Here is a 20,029-nt window from a genome sequence, read left to right on the forward strand (position 1 = left end):
TGATTCTTCTTCTACGGTTTAGCTGACAAATGATTCACTGCCACCTACTGGATGTGTGTTTAAGTGAGGCGCACCGACAGACAGGAGACATCCAGGGTTTAGTAATAACTAGGGCTGGGAAACGATTAATCGCGATTAATCGCATCCAAAATAAAAGTTTATGATTGCATACTGTATGTGTGTGTACTGTGTGTATATATAATGTATGTATAAATACACACACAAACATGTATATTAAAGAAAACTGAAAATAAAAATTAAATTAAAATAAATAAAATATTTATAATTCTATATATAATCTAAATTAAATACAAATATAACTATCCACACATATAAGTATTTTTTAAAGGCTTTACATGTATGTGTGTGTATTTATATATACATAATAAATATACACAGTAAACACACATTTAGTATGTTAACATAAACTTTTATTTTGGATGCGATTAATCGCGATTAATCGTGTCCCAGCCCTAGTAATAACATAAAATTAAAATAAACCCATCAAAAATAACATTTTCGTTACTTGAAATAAATAAATGTTAAATAAAATACAATCAAAAAATATATAGCCAAAAGCCAAAAATACGTTGTATGCGTCAAAAATTATCTTTTTTTTTTTTAATATGACAAAAATCATCATTCATGTTCCATTGAATTTTCTACCATAAATATATCAAAACTTAATTTTTAGATTAGTAATATGCATTGCTAAGAACTTCATTTGGACAACTTTAAAGGCGATTTTCTCAATATTTTGATTTTTTTGCACCCTCAGATTCCAGATTTTTAAATAGTTGCATCTCGACCTATTATCCTATCCTAACAAACCATGCATCAATAAAAAGCTTATTTATTCAGCTCAGTATAAATCTCAATTTCAGAAAATTGACCCTTATGACTGCTTTTGTGTTCCAGGGTCATAAAAACTTCTAGGCAACCTAAGGCAAAATTTTTCATTTTCATTTAGTTTAACTTGATACTAAAACAATTAAAACGGAAATAAAACTTGATAAAACCATACAGACATGTTAAAAAAATTATAATATATTTTATAAAATTTATAAAAATATAATATATATAAAATATTAATAAAATCTATTATTAAAAAGCTATAATAGCATCTTAAATATATGAAATAAACTTTGCTAATTGCCAACAGACACCAAACATTTTCTTTTTATTTTACAGTAAAAATAAATTAATAAAGAAAGATAGATAGAAAGAAAGAAAGTGCTGTCAAACGAATAATCAAAATTAGTCGCAAAAAACAAAATATTTTGTTTACATATCTGTGTGTGTACTATGTATATTTCACACTTGCATGTAAGAAAAATGTTTGTTTATATATTAAAAATTATATATGATATCAATTATATGAATATAAATATATACATACATGTAAATGTTTCCAAAATATACAGCCTACTGTATGTGTGTGTATTTATATATACATAAATAAATATAAACAGCGCACACACATATATTATAGAAACATAAACTTTTATTTTGGATGCAATTAATCGCAACTGATTGTTAGATAGCACTTAAATAAATATTTTTTTAACACTTATACACAAAAATAAAGGTGCTTCATGATGCCATAGAAGAGCCTTCTTTGTCTAAATGGTTCCATTAAGAATCTTCAACATTTCGGTTTCACAAAAGGTTCTTTGTGGTGAAAGAAGGTTCTTCAGATTATAAAAAGGTAAGAAAGAGATGGTTCTTTAAAGATCCTTTGACTAAATGATTCTTATGGCATTGCTTGAAGAACCTTTAAGCACCTTTATTTTTAAGAGTGTAAATGTCTATAATTTGTATTGATTTAATGTTTTAAGTGATTTGATGGTTAAGTTTATGTAGTTTTCTACTATTATTTAGAAATATTAGGCTATTAGAGTATCATATCATTATGAACGAATTAATGCTGATAATACCGCCAATTCAGAGAGAATTCAGAGAGATAACGTTAGCCAGAAAGGAATGTGAGTAAATATATTTAGTAATATAAATAAATAATTATGAAGTTATGAACAACAATCAGGCTATATGGATAAAGGATATGTTTGATAAATAAACCAGATGTTTTTGGTGTGGCAGTACTGCAGGAAAATCATGTGATTAACCACAACGAAATAAAATAAATAGTTACTAAAGTTGTCGATTCCCTGCAGTGCAGGAAGGATGTCGTGCACGCGCACACGCCCGAGATCTCCACACGCGCTCATCGGAGCAGACGCACAGCTCGGAAGGACGAACATCGCGCATTCATTCTGAATTAAAGTGAATTAAAACGTCCTCGGTACAAGACTGGAGTTATTCGAGTTAAGGTAAAACTTTAATTCAACACTGCGTCTTCATGCTTTGGTAATTTCGCTTCATTCTGTGACGATAGAAAAAGAGAGTCACTTAATGTGAAAGTTCACTTCTGTTTACTTCTCTCAAGTGCAAATGTATGTACAATTTTTTAACTAATTTGTTAATTTGGACTAAAATATTATGCACAGGCTTTTTAAAACCAAACTTTAAATTTATATATATTTTTACCATATGTGACCCTGGACCACAAAACCAGTCATAAGGTTAAATTGTACAAAACTGAGATGTATACATTATATGAAAGCTCAATAAATAAGCTTTCTTTTGATAGGATGGAACAATATTTGGCCGAGATACATCTATTTGAAAATCTGGAATCTGAGGGTGCAAAAAAATCAAAATACTGAAAAAATCATCTTTAAAGTTCTCCAAATTAAGTTCTTAACAATGCATATTACTAATCAAAAATTACATTTTGATATATTTATAATAGGAATTTTACAAAAAATCTTCATGGAACATGATCTTTACTTAATTTCCTAATGATTTTTAGCATAAAAGAAAAATCAATAATTTTGACCCATACAATGTATTTTTGGCTATTGCTACAAATATACCCCAGCGACTTAAGACTGGTTTTGTGGTCCAGGGTCACATATGAAGTGTATATGGTCCAAGGAATATTTTGTTTGTTTTTGTTGTGCTATTCTTTGACAGCCTACAACTAATTATTATTAGTCACTGCTTCCGTTCAATTCTTTACTATGTCATGTGTAACAAATATAAATTAATCATGTATGTTATCAGTTATCATACTCAACATTTTTAAGTAACCTTCAAAATAAAAGCAAGTAATATTCAAGGTTTTAAAGTGATCTGCAGGACAGCAGAAATGTCCTTTTGTTATATTTAAGGCAAGTATGTATATAAACAATGAATTAATTTTATTACCAGATACTAAAGTATGAAATAACATTTAAAAATATTAGAGTATAGTTCAAACATAGTTTGACTCAGAATCCGGGTCAGATAAGGACAAGCATTTAATAATAATAAATGCTTTGTAGGTAAAAGCATGCAGACTTTTAATACGGCAAACAATCGTCAAAAATGTTTATTATGTCTCCTGCATGTTTACTCAGGGCTTTGATAATATTGTCAGTTGTGTCTGACTCAGCAGGATGTTCAGATTAGTCACCTTCCCAAATCACTTCAGGTCATTTCAGAGCAGCAGCAGTGCCAGTGTCTTTCATGCACTCAAGTCACACTTTGAAATGTTTCTCGAGCTGTCTTAGGGGATAAAACCATCATATTAGAGGTTTCCATTAACATTCCCTTACCCCACAAAAACACCCAGACTGACTCCATACTGTCCGTCTGCGCTAAATGCATCTGTTTCTGGATGTTTTCTCAGAGTTAGAGTCAAGCGTCTCAAATGGAGACAGAAGCCATGGATGTCCAACAGCAGGACGCAGGGCAGGGCAACGCAGCGGACAGGGTCGCGCCCCAGGAGAATCATGTCCACACGACACAACCACAGGCCACTGGCAAACCTGACGTCACAGGTGAGAGAGGTGTTTATGTGTAGCTTTTTTAAGATTAATGTGACCCAGGACCACAAAATAAGTCAAAAAGGGTCTTTTATTAAATTGAGATTTATACATATACTGAAAGCTAATAAGCGTTCCATTGATTTATGGTTTGTTAGGGTATGACAGTATTTGGCCGAGATACAACTATCTGAAAATCTGGAATCTAGGGGTACCAAAACAAATTTAAATATTGAGAAAATTTTAAAGTTCAAATAAAGTTCTAAGCAATACATATTACTAATCAAAATTTAGGTTTTGATATATTTACAGTAGGAAACTTACAGAATATCTTATGAAACGATCTTAATATCCTAATGATTTTTAGCATAAAAGAAGAAATGTCATAATCGATCATTTTGACCTATACATTGTATTTTTGGCTATTACTACAAATATACCTGTGCTACTTTAGACTTACGGTTTTGTGGTTCAGGGTCACAAATAGTATTTAAAATTGTCATGACATTTATATGGCATTTTTTTTAAAGGGGTCATTGGATGCCCAAGTTCACATGATTATTTAGGGTCTTAATGAAAAGTCTCTAATGTACTTTGGTTAAAAATTCCCAATAGTAGTGTAAAAAAAACACCCTTTTACCCTGTCAAAATCAGCTCTGCAAAATATCAGCTCATTTTATTGCATGGGCCCTTTAAATGCAAATGAGCTTTGCTCACCCCGCCCCTCTCTGCTGAGGGATTATGAGCTGTAATGTTTACTTTAGCCATGTTTAGCTGCATTTAGCTGCGTTTATTAAGCAAATTATTAAGAAAGGCCATTTGCAAAGATGCATAAAAAACCATTATACTCACTTCTGCTGTGGGTGAAGCTGCATCACGAATGATTCACACGGACATAGATGCATATGTAGATTTGGATCTGTGCTTTCCTTTTTAAAAACGAAAGTAACATTGTCCTCTGCCTCTTAAGCGGCTCAGATGTCAGAATGGCGATCGGAGTCATTGTTTCACTGTTTCAGCTCGGTGAGGGCGGGTCTAATGTACGGCGCTCATGTCAATCAACTGTGTTTCATCACACCGACAAGAAGCTGAGAATGACCCGATTTTAAAAAGGGTAAATTACTTTTAAACATTAAAAAAATACCACTGGGTGGATTTTTATCATGGTTGTGTATACAAACTGCCAGCACACATTAATGTTCAAACAACATGTAAAAGTTAGTATTGCATCCGATGACCCCTTTAAGCATTTAGACAGGCATAAACGAGTTGTATTTGCTGAACATTTACTCATCCTCAGGCCATCCAAGATGTAGATGAGTTTGCTTCTTCATGGAAACAGATTTGGAGAAATTTAGCATCGCATCACATGCTCACCAATGGATTCTCTGCAGTGAATGGGTGCCGTCAGAATGAGAGTCCAAACAGATGATAATACATCAAAATAAACCACAACATTCCAGTCCATCATTTAAAATGTATGATATTGCTTTCTCCAATGAAAAAGTTGTCTGATCTGAATCAGGATAGGAATATGCTTAAATCAAGCATTGTTTACCAGTGAAAACAGTTCACAACAATTATGTTGGACTCTGACAATTATGAAGATTTAAACCTTTAGGAGTTAAACCTTTTAATGATGGATTTGTTTCTTACAAACACTCAGCTTTTTACTTCACAAGACATAAGTTGATGGACTGGAGTGGTGTGGATTACTTGTGGATTATTGTGATGTTTTTATCAGTTATTTGGACTCCCAAACACTGCAGAGGATTCATTGGTGAGCAAGTGATGTAAAGCTACATTTCATCAAATGTGATGTGTTCTGATGAAGAAACAAACTCATTTACAACTCAGGACGGCCTGAGAATGAGTACATTTTAAGCAAATTCTTATTAGTGAACTATTCTTTTAAATAACTGTTTGTGACTGACAGGTCCTGTCTCAGCTGAGAGCAATGAATCCCTGACAGACGGTGTCACAACCAGTGATGATGATTTACTGCTTCCTGACCACATACCTACTATTTCACGCAAAATAGAGAAAGGCAATGGTATTTACATTGTTATGTTTCAGAATAATTCTACCAAAAAAGAAAATAACAGATTTTTTTTCTGTGAAACACCAAAGAAAACGCTAAGCTTCAGTATATTTCGTGTGCATGTGAAAAACCTTTATGAGGCTTTTTTATCCATTTTAAAGCTTGGCAGTATCACTCATGTTTTGTTTTTTTCTTCTTCACAAAATAGACATCCTTTTTGTGTTTTATGAAATGAAGAAATAATATGGGTTTGGAATGAAATGAGAGTGACAAAATAATTAATTTTATTTAGAGTGAACTATTAAAAAGATAGTTCACCCAAAAATGAAAATTCTGTCCTTAATTACTCACCCTCATGTCGTTCCAAACCCATAAGACCTTCAATCATCCTCAGAACACAGATTAAGATAATTTTGATGAAATCCAAACCTTTCTGACTCTCCATAGACAGCAAGGCTCTACCAAGGTCAAGGCTCAGACAGGTAGTAAAGAAAGACATCATTAAAATGGTCCATGTGACATCATTGGTTCAACCGTAAAGAAAACAAAAATAACGACTTTATTCAACAATTATTCTTTATTTATGCACATTTTTCATCAGCAGCACTAACTGTTTCACACATGCATCGTGGCACTCTCGTTAATGGCAGCAGACTGTGAAAAAAAATCATTGTTTAAAGTAATTGTTTTTGTTTTCTTTGCACACAAAAAGTATTGTCATAGTTTCATAACATCACGGTTGAACCACTGATGTCACATGGACTATTTTAACGATGTCCGTACTACATTTCTGTGCCTTGACTGTGGTAGGATCCATGCTGTCTATGCAGGGTCAGAAAGCTCTCGGATTCATCAAAAATATCTTAATTTGTGTTCCGAAGATGAACAAAGGTCTTATGGGTTTGGAACGAGGTGAGGGTGCGTACTGACAGAATACTGACAGAATTTTTATTTTTGGTTGAACAATCTCTTTAAATGAGTAGTTCACTTTCAGAACAAAAAATTACAGATAATGTACTCACCCCCTTGTCATTCAAGATGTTCAGGATGTCTTTCTTTCTTCAGTCGTAAAGAAATTATGTTTTTTGAGGAAAACATTTCAGGATTTTTCTTCATATAATGGACTTCTATGGTGCCCCCGAGTTTGAACTTCCAAAATGCAGTTTAAATGCAGCTTCAAAGGGCTCTAAATGATCTCAGTCGAGAAAGAAGGGTCTTATCTCATCTAAAAACATTTACAATTTATATACTTTTTAATCTCTACACAGAGTACACACAGAGCTAGACAAGACAAGCATTTGAGGTTAAAAAGTATATAAATTGACATTTTTTTTAGAAAATAACTGATCGTTTTGCTAGATAAGACCCTTCTTTTCTTGGCTGTGATTGTTTAGAGCCCTTTGAAGCTGCATTTTAGAAGTTCAAACTCAGGGGCACCATAGAAGTCCATTATATGAAGAAAAATCCTTAAATGTTTTCCTGAAAAAACAATTTCTTTACGACTGAAGAAAGAAAGACATGAACATCTTGGATGACAAGGGGGTGAGTACATTATCTGTAATTTTCTGAAAGTGAACTACTCCTTTAACACAAGGCATAGATAAAGACAGTAATAATAGTTGCAATTGCATTATACTGTTCAGTCGTGGCCAAAAGTTTTGAGAATAACATAAATATTGGAAATTGGAAAAGTTGCTGCTTACGTTTTTATAATAGCAATTTGCATATACTCCAGAATGTTATGAAGAGTGATCAGATGAATTGCATAGTCCTTCTTTGTCATGAAAATTAACTTAATCCCGAAAAAAACTTTCCACTGCATTGTTAAGAAGGCTTCAGGGCGTCCAAGAAAGTCCAGCAAGCGCCAGGATCGTCTCCTAAAGAGGATTCAGCTGCGGGATCGGAGTGCCACCAGTGCAGAGCTTGCTCAGGAATGGCAGCAGGCAGGTGTGAGCGCATCTGCACGCACAGTGAGGCCAAGACTTTTGGAAGATGGCCTGGTGTCAAGAAGGGCAGCAAAGAAGCCACTTCTCTCCAAAAAAAACATCAGGGACAGATTGATCTTCTGCAAAAAGTATGGCGAGTGGACTGCTGAGGACTGGGGCAAAGTCATATTCTCCGATGAAGCCTCTTTCCGATTGTTTGGGGCATCTGGAAAAAGGCTTGTCCGGAGAAGAAAAGGTGAGCGCTACCATCAGTCCTGTGTCATGCCAACAGTAAAGCATCCTGAGACCATTCATGTGTGGGGTTGCTTCTCATCCAAGGGAGTGGGCTCACTCACAATTTTGCCCAAAAACACAGCCATGAATAAAGAATGGTACCAAAACACCCTCCAACAGCAACTTCTTCCAACAATCCAACAACAGTTTGGTGAAGAACAATGCATTTTCCAGCACGATGGAGCACCGTGCCATAAGGCAAAAGTGATAACTAAGTGGCTCGGGGACCAAAACGTTGACATTTTGGGTCCATGGCCTGGAAACTCCCCAGATCTTAAAACTTGTGGTCAATCCTCAAGAGGCGGGTGGACAAAAAAAAAACCACTAATTCTGACAAACTCCAAGAAGTGATTATGAAAGAATGGGTTGCTATCAGTCAGGATTTGGCCCAGAAGTTGATCGAGAGCATGACCAGTCGAATTGCAGAGGTCCTGAAAAAGAAGGGCCAACACTGCAAATACTGACTCTTTGCATAAATATCATGTAATTGTCGATAAAAGCCTTTGAAACGTAAAGTACTTGTAATTATATTTCAGTACATCACAGAAACAACTGAAACAAAGATCTAAAAGCAGTTTAGCAGCAAACATTGTGAAAACTAATATTTGTGTCATTCTCAAAAATTTTGGCCACGACTGTATGTATTTGTTAGGGCTGTCCCCTAATTGTCAATGAGAAGAGGCTTGGTCAACCAAAATTTTATTAGTCGCAGAAAAAAAAAACACAGAAAGTCATGCAGTTCGTGACAGACAGATCGTTAATGGCTTTTCTATGTGGTCTCACCTATCATTCATCAACCTCAAATATGATTTTCATCTAAAAGATGTATGAAGTAGCATCTTTACATGTAATGTTAATGTAGAAAAATGTGCGCTATTGAAGAGTCTGTGCAAAGTGTGGAAGCTGAACAGTAGCGTGTTTACTGCATGACAGATGGAGGCGCCGGTGCAGTCACTTCCTCTTAAAATACTCCGTCATTTTTGGTCATACAAATAAGAGTAATACATCTTTCAAATCTGTATAGACTCTGATGTTAATTTGTTTGCATTTAGAATAACAACAAAACGTTGCGCTTTTGTAAAATAACAGTATGAAAACAGGATGCGCTTTCTGCCGTCACGGTCTCTGTGAGCTTAAGCATGAGACTTCGAAACACAGTGTACACTTGCCTTACAGACATGAAAAATCTATCCATAACAGTGAGTAAAATGTCAACTTTTAAATGAACCCATTCAAATAGAAAACAAATATTCTCAGATTATGTAATCCATATGAAACACACACTGCGGAGATGACGACGAGTCAGTGTCGCCGACTATATCTCTTAAGACAAAAACAAAGAAAGCGCTAGTTTTTCCAATGAATTATTAAAACGTTAATGCAGTCTCTTTACTGTTTTTTTTTTACTGTTAAAGTAACTAAATAACTCATTATTGTGATTTATATGGTTTATTAATAAACGACTAATAGTCGACTAATGCTTAACATGAACGACTACTAGTCAACCAGAAAAATCTTTAGTCGAGGGCAGTCCTAGTATTTGCATGTATATATTTTATAAACTGTAATATACTAAAATGTATTAATGTCTGAATTTGAATATATTATAATGTGAATTGAACACATTTCAGCAAAGCCCAGTATTCCCAGTGGCTCCTCTCCACCAGTCAATGGCTCTGCTATCATCCGTACACCTCCGGCTTCTTCATCAGGACGATCGACACCTCACCCGACAGCACAGCAGAAATGCAACGGACATGCAAAGTGCAACGGACACAAACACCCTCACAAAAAACACACGCCCTCCACTTCCACCTCCAAGAGCCAGCAGAGCTTCAATGGCGATGCTTCGCAGATACAGAGAGTAGCTGGAGACGGTGAGAAAACCATTAGGCCTTTCATAAATATATCTATAGTTTCAACCCACAGTCAAGCCATCAACAATTTAGTGTCAATATTTTTTATATATTTTTAGAGCATGTGGGGTATGTTTGAAAAGAGGCCTCCACCCACAGTGCTATTCGTAAATATAGGGTCTGGTCTTATCTTTCAGCAACACTAGGACGGGCCTGTGGTTTTATCTTCATGTCTTTAATGGGCTCCTCACGTCAGCGCATGATAATTCTTTCCATTAGGTCAAACTGATCTGTTTGATGACTAACTCCCATTAGCCGATACATATTCTTTTACATTAGATATCAGTGACTTTAAATACTCAGAGGGCTTGATGTTTTGATAATATCATGAGTCTGTGACATTCCTCAAATGTTGTAAAGAATTTTACATGATTTAAATAGATAAAATAGCACATTCTGGTGGTATCACTATGTTTTTGTGTACTTGAAATAGAAATGACTAAACTAATTCAATGTAGAAAAAAAAAGGATTGCTGTGAGTTTTCAGAGGGTAATATAAGTGTAGATATAATTAAATAATAATAAAGCCTAGTAGAGACTTAAGGGGAGACACTGCAGGCAAAAACACTGTTTTTCATGCACCTGTCAAATTTGAGATTTTGGGCTTTTTGGTGTTTCATAAAGTGTTTTTTCAGACTAGTGGAAAGAAAACATCCTAAAGACACAGTTAAGTGTTTCCTTTATAACACTTTATCTATTTGTGTCAATAGAATTACAATACATATTTTTAAAGGCCATTTTCTCAAAATGAGTTTTTTCTCCCACACTGAGCCATAAATCTCCACTTCAGTAGCACTTACACACACCAAACTTTACATTTTTATCCCTGACTATATCCTGAAGGATTTTACAGAGGGATTTGTTCATATATAATTTGCTTGATTTTATACATTTTATTCCCCAAAAACCTGTAAAAAATAATTCATAGTTTTCTGCCTGTTCTAAGTATTTTCTGAATTATAGAGTGACAAAATGAGATACCCAAAATTCCTTCTGTAAAAACATTTGACTCTAACATGTCAAAAAAATTAAACAAGAATTTTGAAACTGACTTCATCCAGTGTTTGATTTTTGTACTACAAATGTATGCAAATTAGTGCATGTTACATTAAATAATGCCTTATTTGCATATTAAAGCCTAACATTTTTTAACTTGTAATACAAAAAAAATGTTTGCAATTATCAATGTAATCAATCAACTAAGTAAGGTGATAATTATTAGTTAATTTCCTGCAGTGTCTCGCCTTAAGTTAGAATACTGTGATAAAAATAATTATGTCTTTCTCTTGATTATAATAACACCAGGAAGTTAAAACCATCACAAATAAAAAAGAAAAAAATATCACAGCATAAAAAGGTTGGGGGGAAAAAGCGCGGAGTTTAATACAAAATTAGTATATTCTCAGAAAATGCATAAAAAGTTAGAAGAAAATTACACAGTGGACAATGTAATTTCAATAATAGTTTTTTGTATTCTAAAATAACATCACAGCATCACAGAAATAAATTGCATTTTAAATTATATTCAAAATGTTTGTAATTGTAATAATATTTTACAATATTAAACTCAATTGTCCAGATTTTTTTTCAGAAAACAAGACTTAATAATTTTAAGTAATTTTGCCTCTTAAGTAAATGTATCTTGATTTAAGAATTGTTAGATATTTGTAATTGAAAAAAATAACAAAAAAGGCTGCAATCATTTATTTAATCAAAAAAGAAACAGTAAATCAGTAATATTGTAAAATATTATTCAAATTTACACTGTCCTCCAAAAGTTTGGAAACACCCCTGGCAAAGTGTGGTTTTGCAGGATATCAGCATAGTGTGAATCATCTTTGGGCAATCCTTCAGGAGGCTTGGAGTAATATATCAAGTCAATGTTTGAATAAACTGACAGCTCGGATGCCCAAATTATACAGAGCTGTAATAGCTGCTAATGGTGGATATTTTGATGAATCTAAAATGTAAGTTTTTTCTATGTATAAACTTTGTTTGTGTTGTCCCTTATCAGTGCAAAATGATCACAAATCAAAAAGGATTCATGCCAATATTGTCCAAAACCCAACTTTTCAAGGGCTTTCCAAACTTTTGGAGGGCAGTGTAAAATACCTGTTTTCAAATTAATATATTATTGAATGTAATTTATTTCTGTGATGCAAAGCCAAATTTTAAATTGATCAAAAGTGACAGTAAAGACATTTATAATGCTACGAAATATTTTTATTTCTGTTCAAGAATCCTGAAAAAATGTATCGCTGTTTCCACAAAAATATATATTAAGCAGCACAACTGTTTTTAACATTTATAATGATCAGAAATGTTTCTTGGGCAGCAAATCAACATATTAGAATGATTTCTGAAGGATCGCCGTTACACTGACTACTGGAATAAGCATACTGAAAATTCAGCTTTGCATCACAGAAATTAACTACATTTTAAAATATATTCAAATAAAAAAACAGTTACTGGAGTACTGGATTTTAGATCAAATAAATGCAGCCTTGGGGAACAGAAGAGATGTCTTTCAAAAACATAAAAAAATGATTGCATTACATGAAAGACAGGGTTTAAATCTTGCAAATAATGTGACCCTCGACCACAAAACTAGTCATATGGGTTTTTTTTTAAAATGAGATTTATACATCATTTGAAAGAGGAATGAACAACCTTTCCATTGATGCATGGTTTGTTAGGACAATATTTGGCTGAGATACAACTATTTGAAAATCTGAAATTTAAGGGTGCAAAAAAAAAAATCTAAATATAGCGAGAAAATAGCCTTAGAAGTTGTCCAAATTAAGTTCTTAGCAATGTTATGTTAGGTTTTACAGTAATGTACAAAAAAAATTCTTCATGGAATATAATCTTTACTTAAAGGAACACTCTACTTTTTTGGAAATAGGCTCATTCTCCAACTCCCCCCGAGTTAATAAGTTGATTTTTACAGTTTTGAAATCCATTCAGCCGTTCTCCTGTTCTGGCGATATCACTTTTAGCATAGCTTAGCATAGATCATTGAATCCTATTAGACCAATAGCATCGCGTTAAAAAATGTCCAACGAGTTTCCATATTTGTTGTATTTAAAACTTGACTCTTCTGTAGTTATATCGTGTACTAAGACCGGTGGAAATGCAAAGCTGCGAGTTTCTAGGCTGATAAGATTAGGAACTACACTTCCATTCCGGCGTAATAGTCAAGGAAGTTTGCTGCCGTAATGTGGCCGAAGCAGGCGGAGTATTATCAGAAATGAGTTCCCAGCTAGTTTAGCATTTGCACATGTGCTGCGTGGTATTACTGCGCCTGCTTCAGCCATATTACGGCAGCAAACTTCCTTGACTATTACGCCGGAATGGAAGTGTAGTTCCTAATCTTATCAGCCTAGAAAATTGAAGCTTTGCATTTCCACCGGTCTTAGTACACGATATAGTCAAGTTTTAAATAGGACAAATATGGAAACTCATTGGTCATTTTTGAACGTGATGCTATTGGTCTAATAGGATTCAATGATCTATGCTAAGCTATGCTAAAAGTGATATCGCCAGAACAGGAGAACGGCTGAATGGATTTCAAAACGGTAAAACTCAGCTTATTAACTCGGGGGGAGTTGGAGAATGAGCCTATTTCCAAAAAAAGTGGAGTGTTCCTTTAATATCCTAATGATTTTTGTCATAAAAGAAAAATCGATCATTTTAACCCATCCAATGTGTTGGCTATTGCTACAAATAAACCTGTGCTACCTAAGACTGGTTTTGTGCTCCAGGGTCACATATGACAAAGTCCAATGAAATCTATCATTACATGTCATAAGAGCACAAATAGTTTCAAATACTGTCATAAACACTATGTTTGTGGTTGTCTTCAGACTGCTGTGCGCACTGCATACTAGCCTGTCTGTTCTGCGAGATGCTGTCGTGGTGTTCGGCTGTGACTCAGTGTCTGGCCTGCGGTCTGGAGTGTGACGCTCTCTGCTGCTGTGGGGAAGCGGCCACCGGTGGTCTGGTGTGTTGCGCTGAGGACACCTGCTCTGCCCTGCTGGATTGTGGGATACTGGAGGACTGTTGCCAGTCTTCAGACTGTCTGGAGATCTGTTTGGAATGCTGCTCCATCTGTTTCCCTACCTAAACTGGATTCTCAAAGGAATGATATCAAGTGCTCAAATAACTGTAAGCGTTGGGTTTATAATGTACTGTTTCCTGCATTTTGTATTTATTTAGTATAAAAAATTTAATTGTTGCATCATTCAAAGTTGGGACTTTTCTGTACGAAGCTACTCTCTGAATTCCAACAGGTCTGAAATCGAAAGTGTTCCTTTTTTATGTTAAAATACACACAAAATCTGTTTTAATGTGAAGCATTGCTTTGTTTATTTGAAAACAAATTATCTTTAACGGTGTAGAAAGTCATTTGGAAGAGCAAAAACAATTGTTTACATTTACATTATCATTCAAACGTTTGGATTTGGTAAGATTGGACAGCGAAAAATGATTTTATTACTTTATTTTTGTCTTGTTTTCCAGTACAAATGTGACCCTGGACCACAAAACCAGTCATAAGGTTAAATTTGACAAAACTGAGATGTATACATCATATGAAAGCTCAATAAATAAGCTTTCTATTGATGTATTGTTTGTTAGGATAGGACAATATTTGGCCGAGATACAACTATTTGAAAATCTGAAATCTGAGGGTGCAAAAAAAATCTAAATACTGAGAAAATCACCTTTAAAGTTGTCCAAATTAAGTTCTTAACAATGCATATTACAAATCAAAAATTACATTTTGATATATTTATAGTATGAATTTTACAAAAAATCTTCATGGAACATGATCTTTACTTAATTTCCTAATGATTTTTGGCATAAAAGAAAAATCTATAATTTTGACCCATACAATGTATTTTTGGCTATTGCTACAAATATACCCCTGCGACTTGAGACTGGTTTTGTGGTCCAGGGTCACAAATATCTAAACGAATTAAGATACATTTAAGGAAGTAAACTTAAAATATTAAGCCTTAAATATTAAAATTGAACAAGTTTATGCATAAAACAGGAAACATAAAAATAATCAATAAAAATCTTGATTTTTCCTTTAAATTTAATTTCAAGTAACTGTTTTCGATTTTAATATATTTTAAAATGTAATTATTCCTGTCATGCAAAGCTGAATTTTCAGCATCATTACTCCATTCTTTAGTGTCACATGATCCTTCAGAAATCATTCTAATATGCTGATTTACTGCTTAAGAAACATTTCTTATTATTATAAATGTTGAAAACAGTTGTGCTGCTTCATTTTTTGTGGAAACCTTAATACACTGTTTTTAGGATTGTGTGATGAATAGAAAATTCGAAAGAACAGCGTTTATTTGAGATAGAAATCTTTTTGTAACATTATAAAAGTCTGTATTGTCACTTTTGATCAATTTAATGCATCTTTGCTGAAGAAAAAAATCGAACCAACTACAAACTTAATGGTAATTCATGTAATGGTAATTTATGTATTTGTCATCTTAAGTTCAACATTAATAAATAAATTAGTCTGCAGCCAAAATACTTAATAACAAGAGGGTTATCTAGGTATAGTAATTACTATTCTGCTGGTCATGATGTGATCACAAAATAGCGGCCACTGTGAGAGAAAATCCACCTTTATGTGGAATAATTCCTGCAGTAAGCTTAAAGATGTGTCAGACTCTTCTACATTCTCATCTTCATGAACTAATGACGCAAACATGTGCATGCTTGAAATGCCTTATTACTGCATTAAACATTGTCATGAACTGTGATATTTTAAAGAAAGTAATTTGTTCTGAAAAAAACATTTTTGTTTTAATAATGCATTCTCTATTTTAAAGGATTTAGCGTGACAGCTGAGATTGAGGCGTGAGGATCTTTGTCCGTTCTCAGCACTCTTATCTAAAGTGTGTGCCGCAGGAAGGCTGGGCGATGCAAAAATAACCAGTCAGGATGACTATAAAGTGCTCGCATATTCCTCTGGGCATGTTGAATTTCACAGGCTTTTTCCAGATGACTCTGCCCAGTGTTTAGACAACGGGCACTGCTGTAGAGAGAGCTGATGTTGAATCTGGCAGAGGGACAGAGATCTGTGAGGCCAACAAAAGCTCACAAGCTCCACTGACACCACCTTCCTCACTTCATTTTGCTGTGGGTTCCACATTATAAATATTAGTTAAAAACACCATATCTGCCCACCTTCACTGATTTATTGATAATAAAAAACCAGTGAATTGATAATACAAAACATGTATGCATACAACATGTATATATATATGTGTGTAAACTATATTTATAATTAAATATACTATTTCATATTTAATTATAAAAATACAAATAAAAGATATTGCCGTTTCAACAATGATCTATTAAGCTGCACAACTATTTTGAACATTGATAATAACCATAAAAATGATTCTTGAGCATATTTCTTTTTTTATACATATATACAGTGGTGTGAAAAAGTGTTGGCCCCCTTCCTGATTATTTTATTTTTATTTTTTTTTGCATGTTTGTCACACTTTATTGTTTCAGATCATCAAACAAATTTAAATATTAATCAAAGATAACACAAGTACACATCATGCAATTTTTAAATGAAGGTTTTTTTTTATGAAGGGAAAACAAACTGGTTTATCACACCTGAGTTCAGTTTCTCCAGCCACACCCAGGCCTGATTACTGCCACACCTGTTTGCAATCAAGAAATCACTTAAATAGGACCTGCCTGACAAAGTGAAGTAGACCAAAAGATCCTCAAAAACTACACATCATGTTGAGATCCAAAGAAATTCAGGGAAAAAAAGGTTATAAAGCCATTTCTAAAGCTTTGGGACTCCAGGGAACCACAGTGAGAGCCATTATCCACAAGACGAAAACCGCTGCTGAGCAAAAAGAACATAAAGGCTCGTCTCAGTTTTGCCAGAAAACATCTTGAAGACTTTTGGGAAAATACTTTGACTGACGAGACAAGACAAAAGTTGAACTTTATGGAAGGTCTGTGTCCCATTACATCTGGTGTAAAAGTAGCTGGAGGATTTTTCTGAAGAACAGCAGGCAGTTGAACAGCTTAGGACAAAGGACTCATGTTCCTCTTTTGTAAGTCATTTTGGATAAAACATTCTTCTAAATGCATATGTAACGTAAATGTAATAATAGTGATAATAATAGTAGTGATTCTATATTTATTATATTATTATAAATGTTGTATATGCTAAATAAATGAGTGCACTTAGAATAGCTAAATGTTTATCATAAAAAAATAATGAATGCTTATTTTTAAATAACCTTTTACAGTTTTATAAAATGTGTTTGTGTAGACCTTGCCTACTATTAATTCTTAAGATTTAAGACTTATTTTGGTGATTTTATTATATTAAGGTCTCATATAAAAAAGTTTAATAAACACAATACAAAGCATCCCATGCCTAAACAGGTGCGGGGCCACAAATACGTGAATACAGTTTACAAACTTGTGGGAACGGATTGCAAAAACTGATGGTACAGTTTACAAAATCTGAAAAATGTATGTTTTTTTTTTAATCCGTGGGCATGATTTGTTAAACCAAGGGAACTGTTTAAGAATTCATGAGTACGGTTTATAAACTGAGGGGATGAATTGCAAAAAAGTTAGTACAACTTAACATTTCAATTTGCGTTGACTTAACTTAAAATTTTAAGGTAGCGGGGTAACATTATTTAAAATTGACTCAACAAATTGTGTTTTTTTTTTACAGAACTTATTCATATGAACAGAAAATGTATTTATTTGACATAAACTGCCTGCGGTTTGCTGATAGGTACCTAAAGATTCTGTATTTGAATATAAAAAATGTATTTGACACCTGCGATCACTGACAGTTATTTGAAGCTACAGTATATGAATAGAAAATTTTTTAATTTGACAAACCCCCTGCGATTGCTGACATGTATCTGAAATTATTATTTATGAATAAAAAATGGATTTCATTCAAAACGCATGAGATTGCTGAAACGTAGTTGATGTTACAGTACAAAACTATGAAATGTATTGGTTTGACACCAAAGCCCTGCGATCGCGGACGGGTATCTGAATTTACTTTATATGAACAGAAAATGTATTTACTTCATACAAACTGTCTGTGGTTGCTGAAATTTGCGTTTCTATGTCCCGATCCGAATCAAATGATTCACGATCGCAAATCATTCATTTTGCGAAATATGGTTCGCGAACCCGCTCCAAAGTCCCGATCTGAATGAAATAATTTGTGATCCGTATTCTGAAGTTCTGACCTGAATCAAATGACTCACAAACCCGGTCGGAAGTTTCGATCTAATAAATGATTCGCAGTCCATGCACCTAAGTTCTGATCTGAATCAAATGATTCGCAATCCGCACTCTAGTCTCAATCTGAATAATGATTCTCGAAAAATCATTTCAGATCTGAACTTCGGAGCAAGGATTGCAAATCATTCAATTCGCTAACCCACTCCAAAGTTCGGTCCAAACTGAATCAAAAGATTTCCAATAGGCACTCTGAAGTGACTCATTTTGCGACGCAATGGTTTAACTGATTCAGAGTTTCGAAAAGCTCCATTTCACCTATCATTATACATGCTTTTTAAAATCCTTAGCAATGTGGACATTCGAAAATGAATGACTCTTTTGATCTGGTGTTTGCAAGTGAATCGTTTGAACTGAATGATCGAAGTCACAAGTTTGAATCAATCAGAGTGGTTCCAGTGTAAATGACTCACTCAATTGATTCAGTTTGTCCATTCCTCTGTTAGCGTCTTCAGCCATGTTTACACAGCATTGTCAGTACTGCTATTGAATTAGCTCTCTAGTTTTTGACATTAACTGGAAGAAGTGAAAAAGTATGATGCTTTTCAAATAAAATATCCATATTTCCATTCCAAGTACATTCAACACAAATCAACAAAAATATTCAGATGAGGTAACTGATTTACAGCTAATAGTGAAACACTCACAAACATTAATATGATGAGCTGCACTGTTTTTGCCATTGAAGTGAATGTTAGATTGATCAGTATTGTAATAAATATTTGAGAAATTATTGTTATATCTGATTGTATTGGCCTATAGAGTAAGTCAATGTAAAACGAGCAAATGGGAGAAGCAGATGAACAAAAAAACAACATAACAACAAAGTTAAAGAGGGTAAACTTTATCATTTAATGAACTGTGCACACGTTTTAATCATTTTGACTACCTTATGTTCTTACTCCCTCCATGTATTAAATTGTATTAAGTTTTCTAGCATATTTCTTCAACTTCTCATGTAATATCAATGATATGACCTACAAAAATAGGGTGAGTCATTTTTGACCCATATTATTGCTTTAAAGCAATCATGTTGGGAGCATGTGGAGATGAATCTTACCGCCTGGACCGTAGGCTGCAGGGAGGCAGGAAGGCAGTGTTTATTGTACAGATGTGCCAAGTTGCGTCAACAGGAAATGGAGGAAGTGACTGAAATGACAGTGCTGGGGCGACAGGATAGGCCACACAGCCCTAATCCAGGCCCGGTTCTGACCCAGCGCTCCTGCCCGCTGTTTCAAAGAGCTGCCGCCACTCTGTGTCTGGAGGGACAGGAAGCAGCTTTCAGCATCACTGCACGAAAAAAGACAAAACAGTTTCATACATCAAAGCCCAAATGTCACGGCACAGCTGAAGAAGTCAGTAGCATAGTGGGTCTGCTCTGCTTACATCACTACATTTGATTTCTCCTATACTAGTAGCAGAAATCAAACTGAAGTCAAGTTTTTATTCGACATTTATCCATTTAGTAGATGCTTTTGTTTTAGTGGCAACTGACCATCTGGCGAATCTCCTGTAGTCTGTGACGTCTTTTCCTCGGGGGCTGCGTGAAGGGTTCGCTAGACGTCTGACCACAATCCTCCTTTTGTTCATTCAAGGTTTTGGAGAAGAAAGAGTGCTGACGTTGTGCAGACTCTCACCTAT

The 20,029-nt window shown here is 34.3% G+C and overlaps 1 protein-coding gene across 1 annotated transcript; it reads left to right on the forward strand.

The window, feature by feature from the left end:
- The first annotated feature begins 2,212 nt into the window (after positions 1-2,212).
- Positions 2,213-16,308, forward strand: LOC141287565 (uncharacterized). The gene is made up of 5 exons (XM_073819729.1): positions 2,213-2,330; positions 3,734-3,884; positions 5,806-5,922; positions 9,761-10,006; positions 13,912-16,308. Exons 2-5 carry the CDS (start codon positions 3,755-3,757, stop codon positions 14,169-14,171), a joined length of 753 nt encoding a protein of 250 aa, XP_073675830.1. The 5' UTR covers positions 2,213-2,330; positions 3,734-3,754; the 3' UTR covers positions 14,172-16,308.
- Positions 16,309-20,029: the final 3,721 nt, after the last annotated feature.

Source organism: Garra rufa, chromosome 15, assembly GCF_049309525.1.
Source record: "Garra rufa chromosome 15, GarRuf1.0, whole genome shotgun sequence".
In the NCBI taxonomy this organism is placed as follows: Eukaryota; Metazoa; Chordata; class Actinopteri; order Cypriniformes; family Cyprinidae; genus Garra; species Garra rufa.

Coding starts and splice junctions, on each gene's coding strand:
- LOC141287565 (XM_073819729.1), top strand. CDS start 3,755: ATGGAGACAGAAGCCATGGATGTCCAACAGCAGGACGCAGGGCAGGGC. Junction 3,885..5,805: donor TGGCAAACCTGACGTCACAG/GTGAGAGAGGTG, acceptor TGTGACTGACAG/GTCCTGTCTCAGCTGAGAGC. Junction 10,007..13,911: donor ACAGAGAGTAGCTGGAGACG/GTGAGAAAACCA, acceptor GGTTGTCTTCAG/ACTGCTGTGCGCACTGCATA.